The 18,046-nt window shown below is 50.1% G+C and overlaps 1 protein-coding gene across 10 annotated transcripts in view; it reads left to right on the top strand.

The window, feature by feature from the left end:
• The window catches only part of AGAP1 (ArfGAP with GTPase domain, ankyrin repeat and PH domain 1), a 520,170-nt gene that overhangs the window by 349,717 nt on the left and 152,407 nt on the right, over positions 1 to 18,046 (top strand). For 7 of the 10 annotated variants that reach the window (XM_032394087.1, XM_032393993.1, XM_032393918.1 and 4 more), the window contains one exon: positions 10,153 to 10,311. The exons of the other annotated variants lie outside the window; for them this stretch is intronic. In XM_032394087.1, the coding sequence (XP_032249978.1) occupies positions 10,153 to 10,311 (159 nt within the window). The remainder of the gene's footprint in view (positions 1 to 10,152; positions 10,312 to 18,046) is intronic. 10 annotated transcript variants of the gene reach the window in all.

Here is an 18,046-nt window from a genome sequence, read left to right as displayed (position 1 = left end):
AAAAAGGATCAAAAATCAGTATCCCGTGATAATCTGCTTCCACGAACCAGGGTCTACTTGGAGTAGTTTTGATGGCTGTTTAATAACTTACTATTTTTAGGGAAAGGAAGAAACATTTTGGGGGGTTTCTTTCAGACCCAAAACATCAGGAAGTTCGCTACATCTGAAACTAAAAGACACTAAAGTTACTATTCTTTAGAAGAATTGCGACGTCTTCAGCTTTTGTGAGAAACGCATTCTGATTGCTTTGCTGTTTCTGTGTTTCTGTGTTTCTCCCACTGAGGTTTAGGCAGATTTCTGTTGTTTCCATCCTGAAACTGTGAGCTCTTTGAGGTGGAGACCATTACTTCCCTTTCTTTGTTACCCTCTCCTAGTTTTGTGACCTCACAATTATTTTATCGTTAAGTCAGTGCTACTGAGCATCACCCCCCAAGTGAAATTCTAAGGGATGACCGTTGAGGGTAAGCACGGTTTGCTTTCCTCCGACCAGCACTCCATGGGCAGGACCGTTGGGGAAGAGTTCAGGGATAAATCAGAAGCCTGCTTTCCAGTTTAAGGAAACCTTCAACTGTTTGAACCCTAAGTGGGGTGTTCTTTTCTGTAAAGACTGACAAAAGCACCTTGATCTTGATGATTTCCATTTAAAACACTAAGTACACTGAGCTGTCTGTCACTGTGGGGACAGATATCCAGGTTAAGTAAATAAAAGTTGCTTTAGAAACTTTGTTCCCCCTTTCAGAAACATACTTGGTGAAGAGTAGTGTCTCAGCTGTTCACGTGATGCTTTCAGGACCAACAACTGGTCAGCATGGGAAGAGCTAGAGGAGAGAGAGGGGCCCTGAGGAGGACCTCGGCCTTCAGGAGAACGGCTGAGTGCCGTCACGGGCCTCAGGAAAGAGCCATTCTGTGAAGAGCCAAGCCCACGATTGGCCTCCTTGCTGCGTTCCCGCTCCCACACTGGCAGAGGAGAATTTTCAGAGTAGGCATGGCGTTCACCATGTCCAAACCTTGTGGCCCGGTGTTTGGTAGTCACCACGTGTATAGAGAACATTTGTCTTTCTGGAATATTCCGGGGAGTGGTAAAAGGCAAGGCCATCCTGACCACAGTCAGGCAGCCCACCTCCACACCACGGCTGCAGTTTCTCTGTAAGAGCTGACCTCGTAGGACCTGCAGGGAGAGAAAGAAGTGAGCACTTCCGAGCGTAGGCCCACGTGACCACCGCGGTCTCCTCCCTGAAGGGGATAATGAAGGTACTGCTCTCAAAATGGATTTTGGGCAAAACACCTATTTTGTGTATCATACAAAGGAGAAAGAACCTTTTAAAGCTGGAACTGTCGTCTAAAGCAAAGGAAGAAACTCAGCATTCATTGGATGTAGTTGTTGCGAGTATAGGACCAAATTACGAAACTAGAGGATAAGATTTGGATGCCTCGGGCTTTATGTTTTACAGAACATTACTATGTGAACACTGTAATCATATTTTGTTGCTTAAAAGAAAATCCTTTTTTTTTTTTAAGATTTTAGTTATCTGTCAGAGAGAAGGAGAGAGAGAGCAGGGGGAGCGGCAAGGAGAGGGAGAGGGAGAAGCAGGCTCCCCGCTGAGCAGGGAGCCCAACACGGGACTCGATCCCAGGACCCTGGGGTCATGACCTGAGCCAAAGGCAGACGCTTAACCGACTGAGCCACCCAGGCATCCCTTAAAAGAAAATCCTTAGTTTTATTTTCCTTTTGTGTAATGTTGCCATGCCTCGTTACCACTGCATTCCGTATAAACTGGTTCGCGTAGCCCGTACAAGTAACAGGTGGTAGGCAGGTGAGCCCGATGTACGCACTGTGTGCGTAAGCACGTCAGAGTCCGTAGGAACAGGTGTCCTGACTCAGGTAAAAGTGGGCAAGATGCAAAGAGCGGGCATGGTTTTCACAGTGATGAGTGTTGCACTGGATAACTGGGAAAACACAGACTTTTGTCTTTGGAATAAATATTTGGACTGATTTCTAAATATAATCGCTTAAGTGAGAGCCTACCTTCTGATGTGCTTAATATTTTCATCTTGAATTGTCCTGAACACCAGATTATATCCATGTCCAGGATGCAGCAGCAGCCTGGCAGCGGGGCGTGAGCAGGCCCACGGCTTCTCCGGCTCCCCTTTCTTTCTTCGCCATCTGGTTGCGCCATGTCCCAAGACCACGTTTTCATTTCTTTCTTTCCCGTTATTAAATTGTGCCTCTCACAGCTTGGTCGGAACTGGTCGTAATACTTTGGAATTTTGCAAGACCTGGAGAGGTAGGGGTGTCATCACATTGTCCCAGTGCTAAGCACTGTCCAGGTCCGTATGGTAGGTGCTCAGGATACCTTCGAGAACGTGCATGTAGGCTCACGCATTGCGAGGACCTCTACAATAGCTAAGCGCAGATGTGAGCAGGTGACCACACGAGGAAACCCCAGCATGAGAAAAACATAAGGGTGACATTCAGACCCTTTAGATTTTAAAGACAAACAAAATTAGCATTATCGCCGTTTTAAGCTTTTATTAAAAAATAAACTAGAGAGAAAAGGTAAACTCAGCATTGGTGAAATTAATAGCAGCTAATATCCACAGAGGCTTTGTGGTTTACAAAGTGCTTTATGCAATTTGATGTTTATACCAATCAGCCACATGGGGCATATTATTGTCATCATCATTAGTGTTACATCCATTTTACAAATCACGAACTGAATTGTTTTCAAGATGCCCGGTTTCATCTTCTTTTGGCCAATGGCCTCAGAAAATCAGCAACATACGTCACAAGTCAGAAAGACGTTAATGCTGTTTGAGTAATGACTCTCCTGGGATTTTATCCTAAGGAAGAGTCTAAATAGAAGATGTCCTTTGCAGTATTGTTTACTCTAATGAGAAATTGGAAACAAAACTATCCAAAAGTAGGAAAATAGCAGTATGAATTGTCTGCATTGAATCAGCAAGATGTCACGTATCTAAAATTATTATAAAGATTATGGAACAACATGTGAAGAGGGTTAGGAAGTCATAAGAAAGAAGTGTAATATAAAATTACATCATTTCTGTGGCCATCACTAGGAAGAATTGATGCTCATGTTCAATAATGAGTTGATCTGTTACATGAGATTTTGGAAGTCTTCTAATTGATGTCATTTGTGCAAGGTAAGTTTTAAAGACGTTTGTACAACAAGAACGATTCATTGTTTTTTTACTTGGACATCATAATCAGAGCAGGGAGAAATCTGAACAAAATGAGCTATTTCTGCATTTTAGGAAATAAGTGGGAACTGATCGCAGGACTGTAGTTCTGAGCGCGGCCACGCTGTTGTATGTAGTGGTGATCACATCCGCTTTTACCGCCGGGTCTGGACTCCGTACATTCTCTCCTGTCTGGATAGCACGGGTGGAAATACATCCCAACGAAGAGATGCACCACGATGCCTATCTCCATAGTAGATGTGTTGAACGCACTCTTAACAGAACAAGTGTCATTTTATAACAATGCAGGATCCTGGACGCCTACGTCTTTAAGATACTGTGTCCTTGGAAAAAATCCTCTTAGCCTCAAGTCCTGATTGCCAAAAAGGAGGGCAGATTTCCAATGCAAATAGTGCCTGAACGGCCCTGCTCATAGGCACTTAAATCATCCGTATCTCACTTTTTATGGTAGTGTTGTGAATTATATTCTTTTTGGGTTTATAATTAGAGGACGAACAGATGGCGAAGGCCTATTTGGAAGTGGTGTGGCCGTTAGAGTAGCCTCGGTCGCCTTGCTCTGATTCCAGAAAACTGGTCTTCCTGCGCGCGCTCAGCGGGGTCTGTGCTCCTGGAGGTTTGCAAGGCAGCCTTGCACCCCAGACTTCTCTAACATCGGAGGCCAGGTAGGACTGAGAACCGACCCCCAAAAGCAATCTCTGTGTGTTTCTCAGGGAGAGGTCTCTGAGGGGAAGGGGGAGCTCCTGTCAATCCTGTGCTGTAATTACGATTTGTTTTTAGAAAGGTATAAAATTCCACAGTGGAAACCAACATCCGCGTTGTACTGGGGCACTCGTAGACCCTCTCTGGTTGCGCCCCCCTCGCGCAAGGCCCTGGAAACTTAGGGGCCTGTCACCTATTGCCAGGCACTGCTCCTCTTCTGCAGGCTACTTCACCAATAATTCAAATGCCAAATATTCCTTTTCTACTTTAGGCCTTTGAGAAGGCCAAGCTATGTTTGTAAAGATGAACCAACGCGGAAAGTGCAGTGAGCAAAATTTTGTATTTTAAAAGAAATGATTGTTGATGAATCTTTATTTGAATGCTATGAAAAGCCTTATTTCAGAGTATATTTTTAAAAATCAGAGCAAGCTATTTTTTATGTAATAAGCCTGTAGCTTAAAAGAAGAATTCTGTCTTTGATGTCATTTGGTGGATGAAAACATTCGCGTTCAATAGAAAACCAGCATCTTTTTTATGCTCGTTTGAGATCAGTTCAGGCAACATACTGATATTCATTCAGATATAAATGCCAGAGTCGCTTTGAAATGCAAATTGTTTTAAGAAAAATAGCATATGGTGGAGGTAAGTACCTTTTCAAATTAACTCTTACACTTTAGGGATATAAGTAAAGCTAAAATTATTCTTTGGGAAGAATCTGGCGCTTTTGACACATGGAAGCTTGCGCTAATCAGGGCGGCCCGTAAGCACACACATATCCATATCAAGGAGATGGCGCTGAGACTCGGTGGATTAGCATGGTAATGTAGCCGCCCCCTGCTAATCAAGGCCAGGGGCCCAGCTGATCCAGAGATGTGGTATTTGAGGAAACCCTCCTTCTGAGTTCAGAACAGGCCAGGTAGTCGACCGTGTTTTTCCTGATAATATTTGGGGAAAACATACTGAGACAAATAACAAACAGGTCTTTTCATGACCCCTTGTGATGGAAGCAGTACTTCCTACTGTGACGGGCGGGGCCCCTCTTTGAGACGCAGTGCTGGTGCCCCCGTCTCCTCGCCCCCCCTCAGCTCTGTCCCTCACACTTGCTGACCTGACCTCTGTATCCACAGACTCTTCAGATGACCCATTTTTAGCTTTTTTGGGGGGTGAGATAAGTTGTATCAACAGAACACGCACAAAGAAGGTGCAAAATCCCGATAGCCAAGCGTGCAGGTGGCCCGGCCTCAGATTGGGAAGCAGCAGGTGGCCACCAGCCCCCACCTGTCCCCACTGTCCGTACACACACACACACACACACACACACACACACACACACGCCTGAGGGTGGTCGCCGTCCGATCGCTCACTCCCAGGACCTGTGGGTGGTGAACGGTTGGGTGGGGTCGCGGCCGTTGGTGCTTGGCTTGGTCTTCTCCGCACATCCTGTCTGTGAAGTTCGTCCTGCCCTGGCCGCGTCAGCATCTGTCCGTCCTTCCCGGTGTGTGGCATTCCACCGTAGGGACATGCCACGGGGCGCCCGTGGTGGGGAGACATCCGCCATTTCTGGTTCGGGGCTCTCCCGAGGAATGCCGCTGCGAGCGTTCTCGTCCAGGCCTTCTGGCACCACTGTCGGGCACGTCTGTGTGACTTCCGACTGGACTGATGTGGAAGGAAGACGGGAATCTGGAGAGAGAGGCTCGTATCGGACTGTTCAGTGAACGCTTCACAGCAGGTGAGTCAGTCAGAAGAGAGTTTGGGTTGTCCTGGGATAGCGTGAGACTTTCCATACTATTCTGGAGAGAGGGGCATCCATTTCCGAAATCTAAAATAAATCTGCAGTGTTCTGTGAAGCGTCTCCTGAACCTTCCAGGGGCTGTTCTTCCTGCCCCTCAGACCTCCTTACGGCTCTTGTGTTCTGGCCGCATGTGGGCTTGTCCGATACCTTCTGCTGGACGAGATGGGAGCTCCCCTAAGGGCACAGACTGTTGCCTTCACTCTGCCCAGCGCACAGCGTGCTGTGGGTTCAGTGTCGGGAGACGGGGAGGGGCAGGAGGTCTGTGTTCGAGGAGATGGTGGGCCCGTGCAGGGCCCGCTTCCACTTTGCTAGCAAGCTGACAAGCCAGCCTGCCAGGTCCTAGATGATGAGAGCTTGGTGTCGGGACAAATGGCAGGTCATTACTCACAGCTGTATGGGTGCCAGAGTATGAGCCTGGTCGTGCCCCCGTTCCCCCAAGGCCAGGGGACACCAGCACACACACTGGGCTGCATTACAGAAGAGGAGCCCCAAGTTTAGGAGACCCCGTCTTCCCTAATGGGATGCACACGAGCCTGCCCGATCTGTGCCATGGAAGGCAATGTTGTTATCCCAGACGGTACACGGATCTGCCCTTCTCCGGAGGAGGACCTTTCTCTCTCATCCAAGCCTATTCACCATACAGACAGTCCAGAAAAGGCCATCCAGAACAAAAGGATGCCAGTGCGTGTGCCGCACGACACGAACAAGCACGAGACCCATGCGGCAGTCCACCGGCAGTGGTGGCATGGGCATTCTGGTGGGGCACGGGGAATGGAAGGCAGGGCTGAAGAGGAGGAAGAGCAGGAAGAACAGAAGGTACCCCTCTTCCCACCCTCTGGGAGGTCACAGCCCTGGGGGGCACAGGTGTCCCATTGGCTTCCTTTTAAGGCCTCTTGTCTGTGGACCCTGGCTTAGAGCTTAGTGAGTTAGACTAAGTGTTGGATCTTCCTCCTCGTCCCCGAGAGCGAGGACGTTCCAATCCAGCTTTTAGAAGCTCTTCTCTCTAGGGAGAGACAGGCATGCCTACAAAGAAAGTGGTTTCCAGCCGCGTGCCAATTTCTTTCTTCCCCAGTCGGATAGACCTCCGTGCCGTATCGTGGTTCTCAGCCACACGAATGAAATTCTGCAGCAAGACGGACATGCGTTCAGGGTGGGCACCTGCTGGAGCCGTTCGCCCGACTGCCAGGAGTGGAGGCCCCTCTGCCTGGGCTCAGCCACATTGAGAATAGTGTTCAGGCCCCCCGTGTTATCTCCGTGGTCTTGGCCTTCCAGTGCTTGGCTGCCAGGAAATCAGATCAGTCGTGGCTCCTTTTACAGATGAGAACCCCAGATCCTCAACCTTAATTAATAACTTGTTAACGTGAAATACAGTACCATTCATTGGAAGATGTAGGCCTAGAGAACGTTGAGAGAAAATAAAGTGAGTTTAAGCTCAGCACCTCCCTTAACCTGCTTTAGAGGTATTTTCAGAAGTGGTGAGAACAACTCGCAGCGTGTCACAGGTAGGGCAGACAGGGCTGGGTGCGTCCACGTACAGTCTAGGAGCAGGGGCCGGTGTTGCTTGACCGGTGACAATTCGTGACTTTATTCAGAAATAGAAATGAAATTATGCATTAGCGTTTGTTGGATGGTGTGTGCGTCTATGTGTGTGAAAATAAGCATCAGAAATTGACTAAAATACTGTAATTAGATCTGTATAGTTATTTAAGATATTCATGAAACATTTGGGCGTAGTTGGTTTCTTTGACTAATGGATTCACTCTGAGCAAGTCGAAATGCCTCAGAGTGTGACCACTGGCCCAGGACTGCTCCCCTGTGGAGCGAGATGCTCCGCGGGCCACAACAAGCCACTGAGACTGCTTTCACGGGGCCGCGGCCGCATCTGTGGACCACTGGTTTGCCTCAAAGTTAAAACCTGTGTCTTCATGTGTTTACATTTAAAGGCAAGTGCCTGTCTTTGTGGATCCCCAAGCTATATATTTAGGGCAAAAACAGGATTTTTTGTCCTCCATAATTTTTTTGTTCTGTCGCAGTTAGTTGATCTTTTATTGTTTGGCATTTGGAAAAATTTGACATTAAAATAAAGTGAGTATATATGAAAGGGAGGTTTGCTCTCTTGAGAGTAAATCAGAAACATTTTACTTCTGAAGCGAGATTCTTCTTAAGCATATTTTTGAAAGATTTTGTGACTCGCAGTTAGCAAAGATGAGGACCGGGCAGGTGTGCAGGTGAGTGAAGTGGGCCGGGCAGGCAGGTGTGGGCTCTGGCCGACCCACTGTCCATTCGGAGAGTCACAGACGCAAGCCCACTGCTGCCGGATACTCTTATTTTTCAAATAATGCCAGAAACCACAGACTTTTAGGAGATCTCTCCCAGATTCTACCTTAAAAAAGAAGTCATTGTCTACTCAGGAGCTGTGAGCTCAACCCAGACTCCAGGCCTCGAGTCTTTTGTGACTGTGTGTCCATATACCCACATTCACGTGGCCAGAGCTCAGTCACGTAGTGTATCTTGAGTCCACGGTGGGGGGTTGGGTGTGGTTGTGAGAAGGAGACCCTCATGCTGCGGGGCCCTGAGGTTCGGCTTTCTGAAGAATTCTTCGTACTGGTTTTGGGTCTTGCACTGATTCGGCAGTCACACACCAAGGCACACAGTCTTGCCAGAAGGTTCTTCACTCCACAGGTCCCAGTGGGGTTCCTTGGGGATCCCCTCAGGAGCCCAACCCCAGAGCTCCTCCCCCAGCAGCTTTATACATGGAACTCGCTGTGCTTAAATTTTCATTTGACAAAGAGCTAGGAGTTTGAGAACCAGTGGACCAGCAGCAGACACGTGACCAGCTCCATCACGTGGATTTACTTCAGTGTGTACATTTGAAGGAACCTACTCTCCTCCTTCCACAGTGGCTGGTTGGCCTGGAGATGAAGAGTTTTCAACCTAAGACGAGCTCTTGGTCCGATACCTCTATTAGAACATTTCACGTATTCCTGTCCCAAGTTTGTAGTGATTTCTGGGTATCTGAGCTTTAGCAGGTGCACTTGGAATTTCCCGTGTGCCCACATTACCTGAGGAGCTTCTGAGAAAGCAGGTGCTAGGGTGGGGCCTGGGAGTCTGCATTCCTAATGAGCTCCTGGGCCGTGCTGCTGTTGGTCTGAGAACCACACTCAGGAGGATCTGTGTCCTTCCACACTTCAGCTCCTGAGATGGCACTTTTGGCTTTTTTCTGGAATTGGGTAGAGCTGCCTGGGAAGAGTTTTCCCTTATGACCCTCAAAGTGTGCCCAGTTCGGATAACAGCATAAAATCGGTATCATTTTTTAAGGTAGAAATATATTTTCTGAAGCAAAATCTCTCATGTCTGTGGACCACTTGTTTGTTGCGTGGCTCACGTACGTGTTTCAGGAGATGATCTTGGGCCTGCCCCATGCTTGTGGGATCAGGGTCAGGTCGGTTGTTGGTAGCAGAGCCCCGGTTCCTACCTCTGATGGGCTCACCGGGACCACTGGAGTGCTGTGGGAAAAGTGCATTCTCTCAAGCCCCAGCCCCAGGCTTTCAGAATCAAAATACAAATATTTTGAAGCCTCTATTTTTAAAAAGCTCCATGGGTGATTCTGGTAATTGGCCAGATTTGGTCAATTTGGCCGGATCAGGTCTGTGCACTTAAAATCTTGTGCTATGAACACCTTCTGTTAAAACAATTTGAACTTAATTGGTTCTAAACCAAAATAACTAGAAGAAAGTTTAAAACAAAACAAACCTGATCTCTCTGAAGATCTGCATCCAACAAACGAATTCACTCACAGAAGTTGGATGGGCTGTGCTTTAGAGAAAGGCACTGAATCATGATTTTGAGTCTAAAATTGGTATGACCAGGAAATCATTAATTCTGATGTTGAGCAGCTGATCCGTATCATCCGGTACACGATGGGACTGTTCCATCGCGGCCCCGTGTCCTGTGCAGTGGCGAAGGCCACCCTTCCTCTGTTGGGCCTCTTCAGGGGTTGGCATGCCCTCCGATGTCTCGTCTAGAAGCTTTGGTTTGTGTTGATCGTAGAGCTTCACCGTGACGGTTGGCTGCCATTTGTGGTCGTTTTCCCTTCCGGGGATACGTTACAAGCAGTGGCTCCCGTAGGGTCCATCTTGCTGGGACTGAGGCTTTTCCCAAAAGTGGGTCTTCCGTCTTCACCTCTGCCCCACCTAGAGACGGTGTCGCGTCGGCGTCTGTTTAGGGTTGTGTTGCGTGGCTCCCTAGGATCTGCTCCACCCTCGTTTCCTCTTGCGTGTTGTTTCGTAGGGTGCTTCCGTCTTCCGCGTAGCAGGGCACCAGCTAGCTGCTCTCGGTGCTGAGGGCCACCGCGCGCAAGCACGTGGGCGTCTAGACTAACTCGTGCTGGCTTCTGGGGTCCGCAGTCCGAGGTGGTGTTCACCTGACTTGTTTATTCCTAGGGAATGTCACTAGTGCGTCTGGGTCTCAGATGGCCAGCGGCATCAGCCTGGGCTCCTTCGGCAGCCGGCAGGACGGCATGCAGCAGCGCTCCTACTCTGTCTCCAGTGCCGACCAGTGGAGTGAGGCTACGGTCATTGCAAACTCGGCCATCAGCAGTGGTAAGAGAGGGCGCAGCCCCCCGGACCCGTGGCCCCCTCGCGGTCCTCGGTGTGAGCCAGGGCCCGGATGCGGCGCCCTCACTGGGCTCGCTCTGCGTGCCAGCCCCGTGGCGCGGCCGCGTGAGCAGGGCGCGTGTCACCTTTCATCTGCGGAGCGTTTGGTCCTTGACAGAGGTTTCACTCGCATCCTCCCATGTGGCCCTGCCGGTCAGGGAGGAGCAGGTTGCCTGCCAGGTGTGGGAAGCGAGGCTGCACACCCACGGTCCCGTGACAGGGAGGCGGGAAACAATGCAGAGCCCGTGTCCCGGTCACGCTTCCCTGGGGGCCACACCCACACTTCCACCAGCGGCGCACATGTTACCTCGTCTCGGGGTGTGTGTCTTTGCTTTTTCCATCCAAGGAAAACACAGTTCATTCTCCTTATCAGTTTTCCAAAATTCCCGATGCACCTTCTAAATTTGGAGAGTTCCCCTGTCACCCCTTTTCGGTGAGCGTGGGCAGCCTTTGGGGAGACGCGTGCGGACGTCGGAAGCCGCCTGGGTGTTTGTGTGGAGTCGTGAACGACATGCTCTCGAGGCGGCACGCTGTGCCTGTGGCGTTCTGTCTGCGGCCTGTTCACCGGTATTTAATGGAATTCCCACTGTTGTATGTCATCTATCAGACAGGGTTTTAGAGTAATTTCAGCATAATTTGTTCTAATTAAAAGATTGAGCATCAGGTCTTCCCTGTAGACCCACCAGCTGCTGCAGCAGGACGTTTGCTGTGGGTAAACATAATCCTTATTTCTAGTTGCTCCCATCCCTCTGGCAGACCCTGCCAAGTGAGGGCTTTCATAAGGACGGCTCCAGACTGGGGGCGGAGGAGAAATGGAGTCCGTCCAGGCGGCACCCTGGGGCGCCACGGCAGTGCGGGTCTGCAGGCACGTGGCACGGCGTGCATGGACAGAGCACGGCCCCCGTGCCCGGCACGTGCCCACCTCTGGGGCCCCTTCCCCACCCAGAGGAGGATGCTTGGCAGCCGGTGTCCCCCTCCAACTCTTCTGGGCTTTACGCCCATTGTCTGAGGTCCTGGGGATGCCCTGAGAACCCCAGCGAAGCGGGTTCTGGCTCCCTGACACGAAGCACCCAGAGTGTGGTCCCTTGGAAGGTGACGTCTGAGTGTTCACAGCTGTCGTCTGGCCTGGAAGGGCCTGTGCTCAGTCAGCACCTGCAGCCCCAGCCCGGTGGCCTGAGGCATGGGTGTGCTTGCTTCCCTCCTTGTGTGGTTTGAGTGTGAGCACGGGACCTGCTCCGGGGAGGCCTCTGTAGCTGTTGTCGTTTTAGGAGGAACGAGCAGTTCACGTAATTACCACATCGAGGTGCTTCTTCAGTCAGTACCACTAGCCAGCCGGGCTTATCCTGTGGCCGCCTTTCTGCGGAGGTGTTTCCAGAGTCTGTTGTGCACACGGCCTTGGCCCCCCCTTGTCAAGCAGGGACCTTCTAGAACTTTCCTCCTCCCAGTGCATCATGGAGCCACCAGCCTGAGGAGGCCGACAGGGTTGGAGTTCTGCTCCTTTTGTGCTGTGGGAGTTTTATTTGGGGAGAAGGGGGATATAAAAGGAAGTTTCTGAGAGAGACCATCACCCCCAATCTTTGCCTCCCCTCTACTCAGAATATTTTATGGGAGTACATGGGTGTCTCATCGCTTAAGCGTCTAACTCCTGATCTCAGCTCACGTCTTGATCTCAGACTCATGAGTGCAAGCCCCGCGTTGGGCTCCACGCTGGGGGGGGGGGGGGGGGGGGGGCCTACTTTAAAAAAAAAAAATAGAATATTTTATAGAAAAGGCATGGGAAGTGGCATATTCATCTAAATCCGTTCTGTGCAAACCTTCCTTCTGCACACTTACCTCTTTGATAAAGACTCGCTAGGCAACCATGCCTCCACCCCACGTCACAGCTCTGTGTCCAGCTAGGCATGTGTGCGATGGGGACTCCACAGCACCAAAGCTTGGGACTCCATTACTTCCAGACCCATGGTTTGGTTGGAAGTGGCATTCCACAGAAGATGTTTGCATTGGTCTTTACACACACATTTATAAAGTTCCTATAAGAGACTCCGCTTGTCTACATACGAATGCTGTTTTTATATTTACCCAGTGATTTCTCATCTGTTCACACCCTTGAGTGTCCATTCTTCATTCATATAGCACGCTCGGTAGAAACTAGTTAGGCTCCCTGACGCCACAGAGCCTGAGCCCCGAACACGGGAGGTGAGGAGCTCCATTCTGGCCCCATGTCAGCCCCATGCCGTGGGACAAGGACCGAGAACTTGTGGGGAAGCCCGGGCTGAGATGGTGCAGGTAGTTGAGGGACGGACAGTCCATCAAGGAAAACTTCCCAAAGAGAATCAAATTTGAGCAATGCTTACAGACCCGGATAGATTTTTTTTTTTTTTTGGTGCCAAACCACAAGAGGAAGTTATTATAACCATTGAGGCAATTTGGACAAGGGCTCGGGGAGGAAGGAAAGGGGAAATGCAACAGTCAGGGAGTGGAGGTGACATGAAGGGGCCGATGGGAGTGTGCGTGGCAGAACGGGTGCAGACAGGACGGGGAGAGTGCAGAATGGCAACATGAATTAGCATCTTAATTTTAAGGCTTAGAGCTGGCCTTGCTTAAATAGCAAAGATCTGGAAAGACAGCAGAGCGCTGCACAGGAGGAGGATTCCTATAGTTTGCCATGATCCTTCTTTGTTCCTCTCTTTTCTGAGGGTTGATGGTACGTCACAACCAAGGTATGGTTGAAAAGGGAAACAACAGCGGTAATAATAATGGGAGCTAATATTTACGGAGGGCTTCACGTGGATGATCTCATTTGATCTTCAGGGAGTAGATAACTGATGTTAGCTTGACGGGGTGGGGAGACGCGGGTACATATCGCTTGTCCAAAGTCACCCTCCGGGAGGGGCTGGAATGCAAACCTGAGAACACGTCAGTGCTTCTCGAGATGTGCTTCCCAGACCAGCAGTAGCCGCCGCCGCCGGGAGCTGCTTACAGGTGCACATTCCTAGTCTCATCCCAGACCCACTGACCCTGAAACTCAGGGCTGGGCCCCAGCAACCTGTGTGTGAACAAGCCCTCCGTGCGACGATGTTGCATGCTGACGTTTGGGAAGCGCGGCTCTGGCATCTGGCAGCCCCTGGGACTTGGCTAGAAATGCAGCCACCCAGGCTGTGCCAAGACGTGCTCGGTGGGAGCCGCATGTTCCCGGGACCCCCCGGTACTCTGGTCCACCTGGGCATTGAGAAGCCTTGTCCCCACCTACAGTGAGGGTAACATCCTGGCTTCTGCTGCTTAGCACCATCCCTGCCTTCCGTGATCCATCAAGTCGCCAGACCAGAGCAATTTTTAATGAACATCAGGGCATCGGATCTGACAGGCGACTTCAAGAAAACGCGTTTATGAATGGATTTCCGGACCTCAACTTGGGCATCAACATTCCCTGCTGTGCTGGAAAATAATCACAAAAGAAACAAACATGATTAAGAGCTTTCTGTCATGCTTTTTTTTCTTTTCAAGTTGCAGTTGATACAAATCCCACCCTCTTTTTTTTTTTAATCATTTTATCCCCACCCCCCACCCCCCCGCAAGTATCTGGTTTGGATGTCGGAATCATAAAAGCTTACACTGTGCTAGCAGCAGGGACAGGGAGAAGCTAAGCCGCTTTTGAATCCAGATGTCCCTGAATTGGTGAATTTGCCTTCCCATTGTCATACACTTTTATTAGAAAAGATAATAATAACAACATTGGGACTCAATTTTTTCTCTGCCCCTTCGTCCACACTAAAGACTTTTGAGAGAGGCTCCAGAGAACTTTTGAAAGGCTTCCCCTCTCTATGCACAGGTACTCTGGGGGGGGGGGGGGGTTATCTCTTTAAAGCAGCTGTGGGCAACTTCTAATTAGATAGATTACCTTGTAGTGTGAAAAACTACAAAACAGGAGGTTCTGGTTAAATTAAGGAGGGGAGGAGAAGAAGAATCCATTCTGTGAAATGGAATGCCCCACTGCTTTATGACTATTACTGTTGTAAGGTTTTACATTAAGTACCTGAGGTTTAAAATTAAATGTCTAATATAATTTGGCGTTGCTAACATGAGACCCGCATCTGCCCTTAGAGGAAATCCAGACAGCTCAGTTCGGGGTTTCAAATTGCTGTCTGCTGGCTCTCGAGCAGCACGGAGGGTTGGGTCCCTCTTCGGCTAAGCACCACATGCTGCTCGGCATAATTTTTTAAATGCAGAAACATATTCATCTTCGGCTTCTGCATTGGAATAGGCTGTTCCTGTAGTACATGAAAAATTAATTTTTTTACATTTTTCCTCACTCTCCTAAGTGTTTGACAGAAGTAATTTTTGCAGCAAGAGGGAATAAAAACTGGTGGCTGTAAATTCCTGTCCTGCAACCTCTTGTGTAGATTCTTTATGGACCCAGAATTGATCTACACGTCAGACCCTGTTGTGGTTTAAACTGTTTATCACCATAATGGCAGCTGTGAGCCTGTGAACATCAACTTATAATCCCGGGTGAAAGAAATTGTTGTTTGCAGTCAATGAAGGGGCAGCTTAGCTTTATTGACAGATTCAGAACAATTATCTCTGCAACAACTATTGGCTGAGAGTTTTCGTGAGTCTTATTGGGAGCCTGTAATTTTTTTTTTGTTTGATTAATCATTTTCTCTATAGGTAATTTTCTCTAGAAGCGTTAGCCAAGAGTTCGCATTACTGTGGGTATAGCAGGGGACCCCAGGGGGCCGTTTGTAGATACTTGGTTGTCCTATCTTGCTCCAAGGCAAAATGCGTTTTTAGATGCAGCACACACGTGCCAAGGGCGAGAGCCGATGCCGTGGACCCTGTGTGTCTGTCCAGGCACGCTCCTGAGCATCTCAGTGAGCCAGGCAGGCCTGCCACCCCGTCTCCCGCCCGTGCCAGCCTCAACTGGTTGGTTGTTGCCGCGGCAGCCCTGCTCCCCCCACACCCCACCCCCGCCTCGGCTGTCAGGTTGTCCTGATGGCCCCACTCCCACAGTTCATCCTTGCTGCCCTGGCTGGCCATCACCGTGAATACTGCATTGCTTCAAATGACTCAAGCATTTCTCTTCGACCCTCCCTCAGCCTGCCTCCACCCCTGGCCAGCGGATAGCCTTGTGGCTGCGAAGTGCACACACCGCGCTCAGCTTTCTCCATGAAGGTGCATGTGCATGGGCATCTCCCAGTTTCATCCTGCGTTTTCCTGCTGGAATCTACCAGAGTCTGTTATTGGACCATTGATGCTGAATCTGAAGCCTTTGAGCTTTTTAAACTTTTAAATAGTTTTTCTCACTCTGAACATTTTTTTTTTTTTGCATGGCTGTGTTAATGATAAAGGCTGGACACACACGTTTCAGCCCTGCTGGTTGTGTGCCCCGCACTTCCTCTGTTTCTCCTGTCCCGGGTGCGGGAGGGGGCCGGCCCGGGGATGGGCAGAGAGGGTGCTGGGACCTGGTGCGGGGAGGTTTACAAGTCTGAGCTCTTTTTTTCTCTCCTTGGATATTATGCTGACAATTTTGGCGTGTCGCCGGCAGGTGGTGGTAGTGTGACACAGACCAGGAGGCTTAATTTGTAGGAGGGTTTTTGTGAGGGAGGAAAGAAGGTCAAGGAGGGGACTGCCTTTGTTGTCAGCGGCCTCTCTGTGTCGGGAGCTTGACATCTAATGTTCATTTTCTGAGAATCACTGTCGCTATTTGATAACTGAGGTTCAAAAAGGCTGAGAAACCCAAGACTCTTAATAATTAACCAAAATTCAAACCCAGGTCTTTCTGATGCCAAAGCTTATACTTTCCCTCTCTGCCATTTTTTTAAAGAGGACATGAATGCTTAATGTTAAAACATTGTATCATAAAAGTTGTTTATCTTTATAAAGCTTGCTTTTAAAGGAAATAACGTTTTCCCTTCTCTGGTTTCTCCTGAACTTTTCCCTTTATCATCAGTTCCTCCCCGATCCTGGCTGGCATTCAAAAACCATTCCCTGGGGTTTGTCATCAACCTTCAGCTTAGCGCAGTGTTAAAGGGCCCGTGGGCTCTCATCTCTCAAAGCTGGACACCCTGTCTCAGCGGCTGAGGTCTGCTCCCCTCACTGGACCGGTCGGCCTAATTAAAGGGATGACCCCGGTTCCCTCTGTGCTCAGAGCCTGCTTTCCTTTCTCTGCATGTGGCCAAGGAGAAAGCAGAAGCTTCCTAGGGTAACTGGCCACAGGGGGGAAAAGGTGTATTTTTTTTTCCCCTCTCAATCAAAACGTTGTTACTTTGTACTTTATCTCCTTAGTTCCTTCCTGCAAGCTATTTCTAGCAGCAGGTGCTGACCAGAGAAAACACTGCCCCCAATATCAGAACAGGGAGCTGTGGATTTCATGCTTGAAGGCCAGCAGCTCTCATTTTGCCCAGCAGAAGTCTAGAAATCACTGTGAACGGATGGCAGAGAGGGATACTGTGGCCAGTTGCTGTAGAGGCTCTCAGCCCTCTCGGGCCCTCAGTATCTTCTTCTGGATCGCTGGTTCTCAACCAGGGGTAGTTTTTTCCCCTCTCCCCACACCCCGGGAACATTTGGCCATGTCTGGAGACATTGGGGTTGTCACAGCTAAGGGGCAGAGGGGTGTGCTGCTGATTTCTAGGAACAGAGAGGCTGCTAAATTCAACCCCACAGGATAGCCTCCCCCCCAAAAAAGTGATCCCACCCAAAATGTCAGTAGTGCCAAGGTTGACAAACTCTGATCTAGGCAGTGACAAGTTCAGGTCTCTGGTCCCTTCTGGCAGCCACTGGGGCTGCACTCCCTCATGAGTTAAATAATCCTTCCCAGAGAGAAGGAAGCCTGCCCGTTTCCTTCCTGGAGGGAATTCCTGCCACCAGCCCCAGGCAGTGTCTCCTCCCTGTGAGACTTGGAGCTTCCGCTCAGACCTGCTCCCCCCCCCCCCGCCCCCGCAGAAGCCGGAGGCTAGTCACTTCCACTCTGTCTTGCTGCCCTCACCAGCTCTGATGTTCCCTGGCATCCGGCAAACACTCGCCGCTTGCCGGGCACAAGGGCCCCACAAGACGGGGACCTAGAATGATCCCCACCCAGCTGGCCAGGGCTGGACTACGTCTCAGGCCCTGAGAGCACTGTGGGAGGGAGGGAAGGCCCCAGCAAGCCCGGGATGGCCTTGGCTGTTGGCAGGCGTCATGTTGGTACCCTCCAGATTGAGAGACCACAGAGTGAAACAGCTGATCGCCCGAATTCAGGGGTGCAGCGGGGTATCCAGCCTTAGTGGGGCTGACCCAGATGGTGCTCGTCGACGTAGCTGTGTCCTGAGAGAACGGGAGGCCTCGGACCACCTCCTGTGCTCACCTCTCCCCAAACTTCACTGGACCTGCTGGGTGCTGTTGTGGGGCCACCTTTGGGAGGTGTCCAGAGCTGTGGATGGGGGTGTAGAGAGGAGTCTGAAACCCACATCAGATAGAGAGGGACTGAGGAACTGGGAGGGCAGGAACCTCACAAACCTGGCTGCACATCTTAGGCTTGAGGATGCTTTTTAGAAATCCCAGTTCTTGGGGCCGAGGGCTGGCGATGTGCTTCCTCTGGCCAGGGGTGGACCTGAGCACCAGAACGTTCCCCAGGGGTTTCTGACGTGCATCCGAAGTTGAGATCCACTCTGCAATGGGGGTGTGAACAGGTGTGCATGAACCA

This window comes from Phoca vitulina, unplaced genomic scaffold (genome assembly GCF_004348235.1).
Source record: "Phoca vitulina isolate PV1807 unplaced genomic scaffold, GSC_HSeal_1.0 scaffold1, whole genome shotgun sequence".
NCBI classification, from domain to species: Eukaryota; Metazoa; Chordata; class Mammalia; order Carnivora; family Phocidae; genus Phoca; species Phoca vitulina.
The sequence above is the reverse complement of the archived record's forward strand: the minus strand, read 5'-3'. Positions and strand labels throughout refer to the sequence as shown.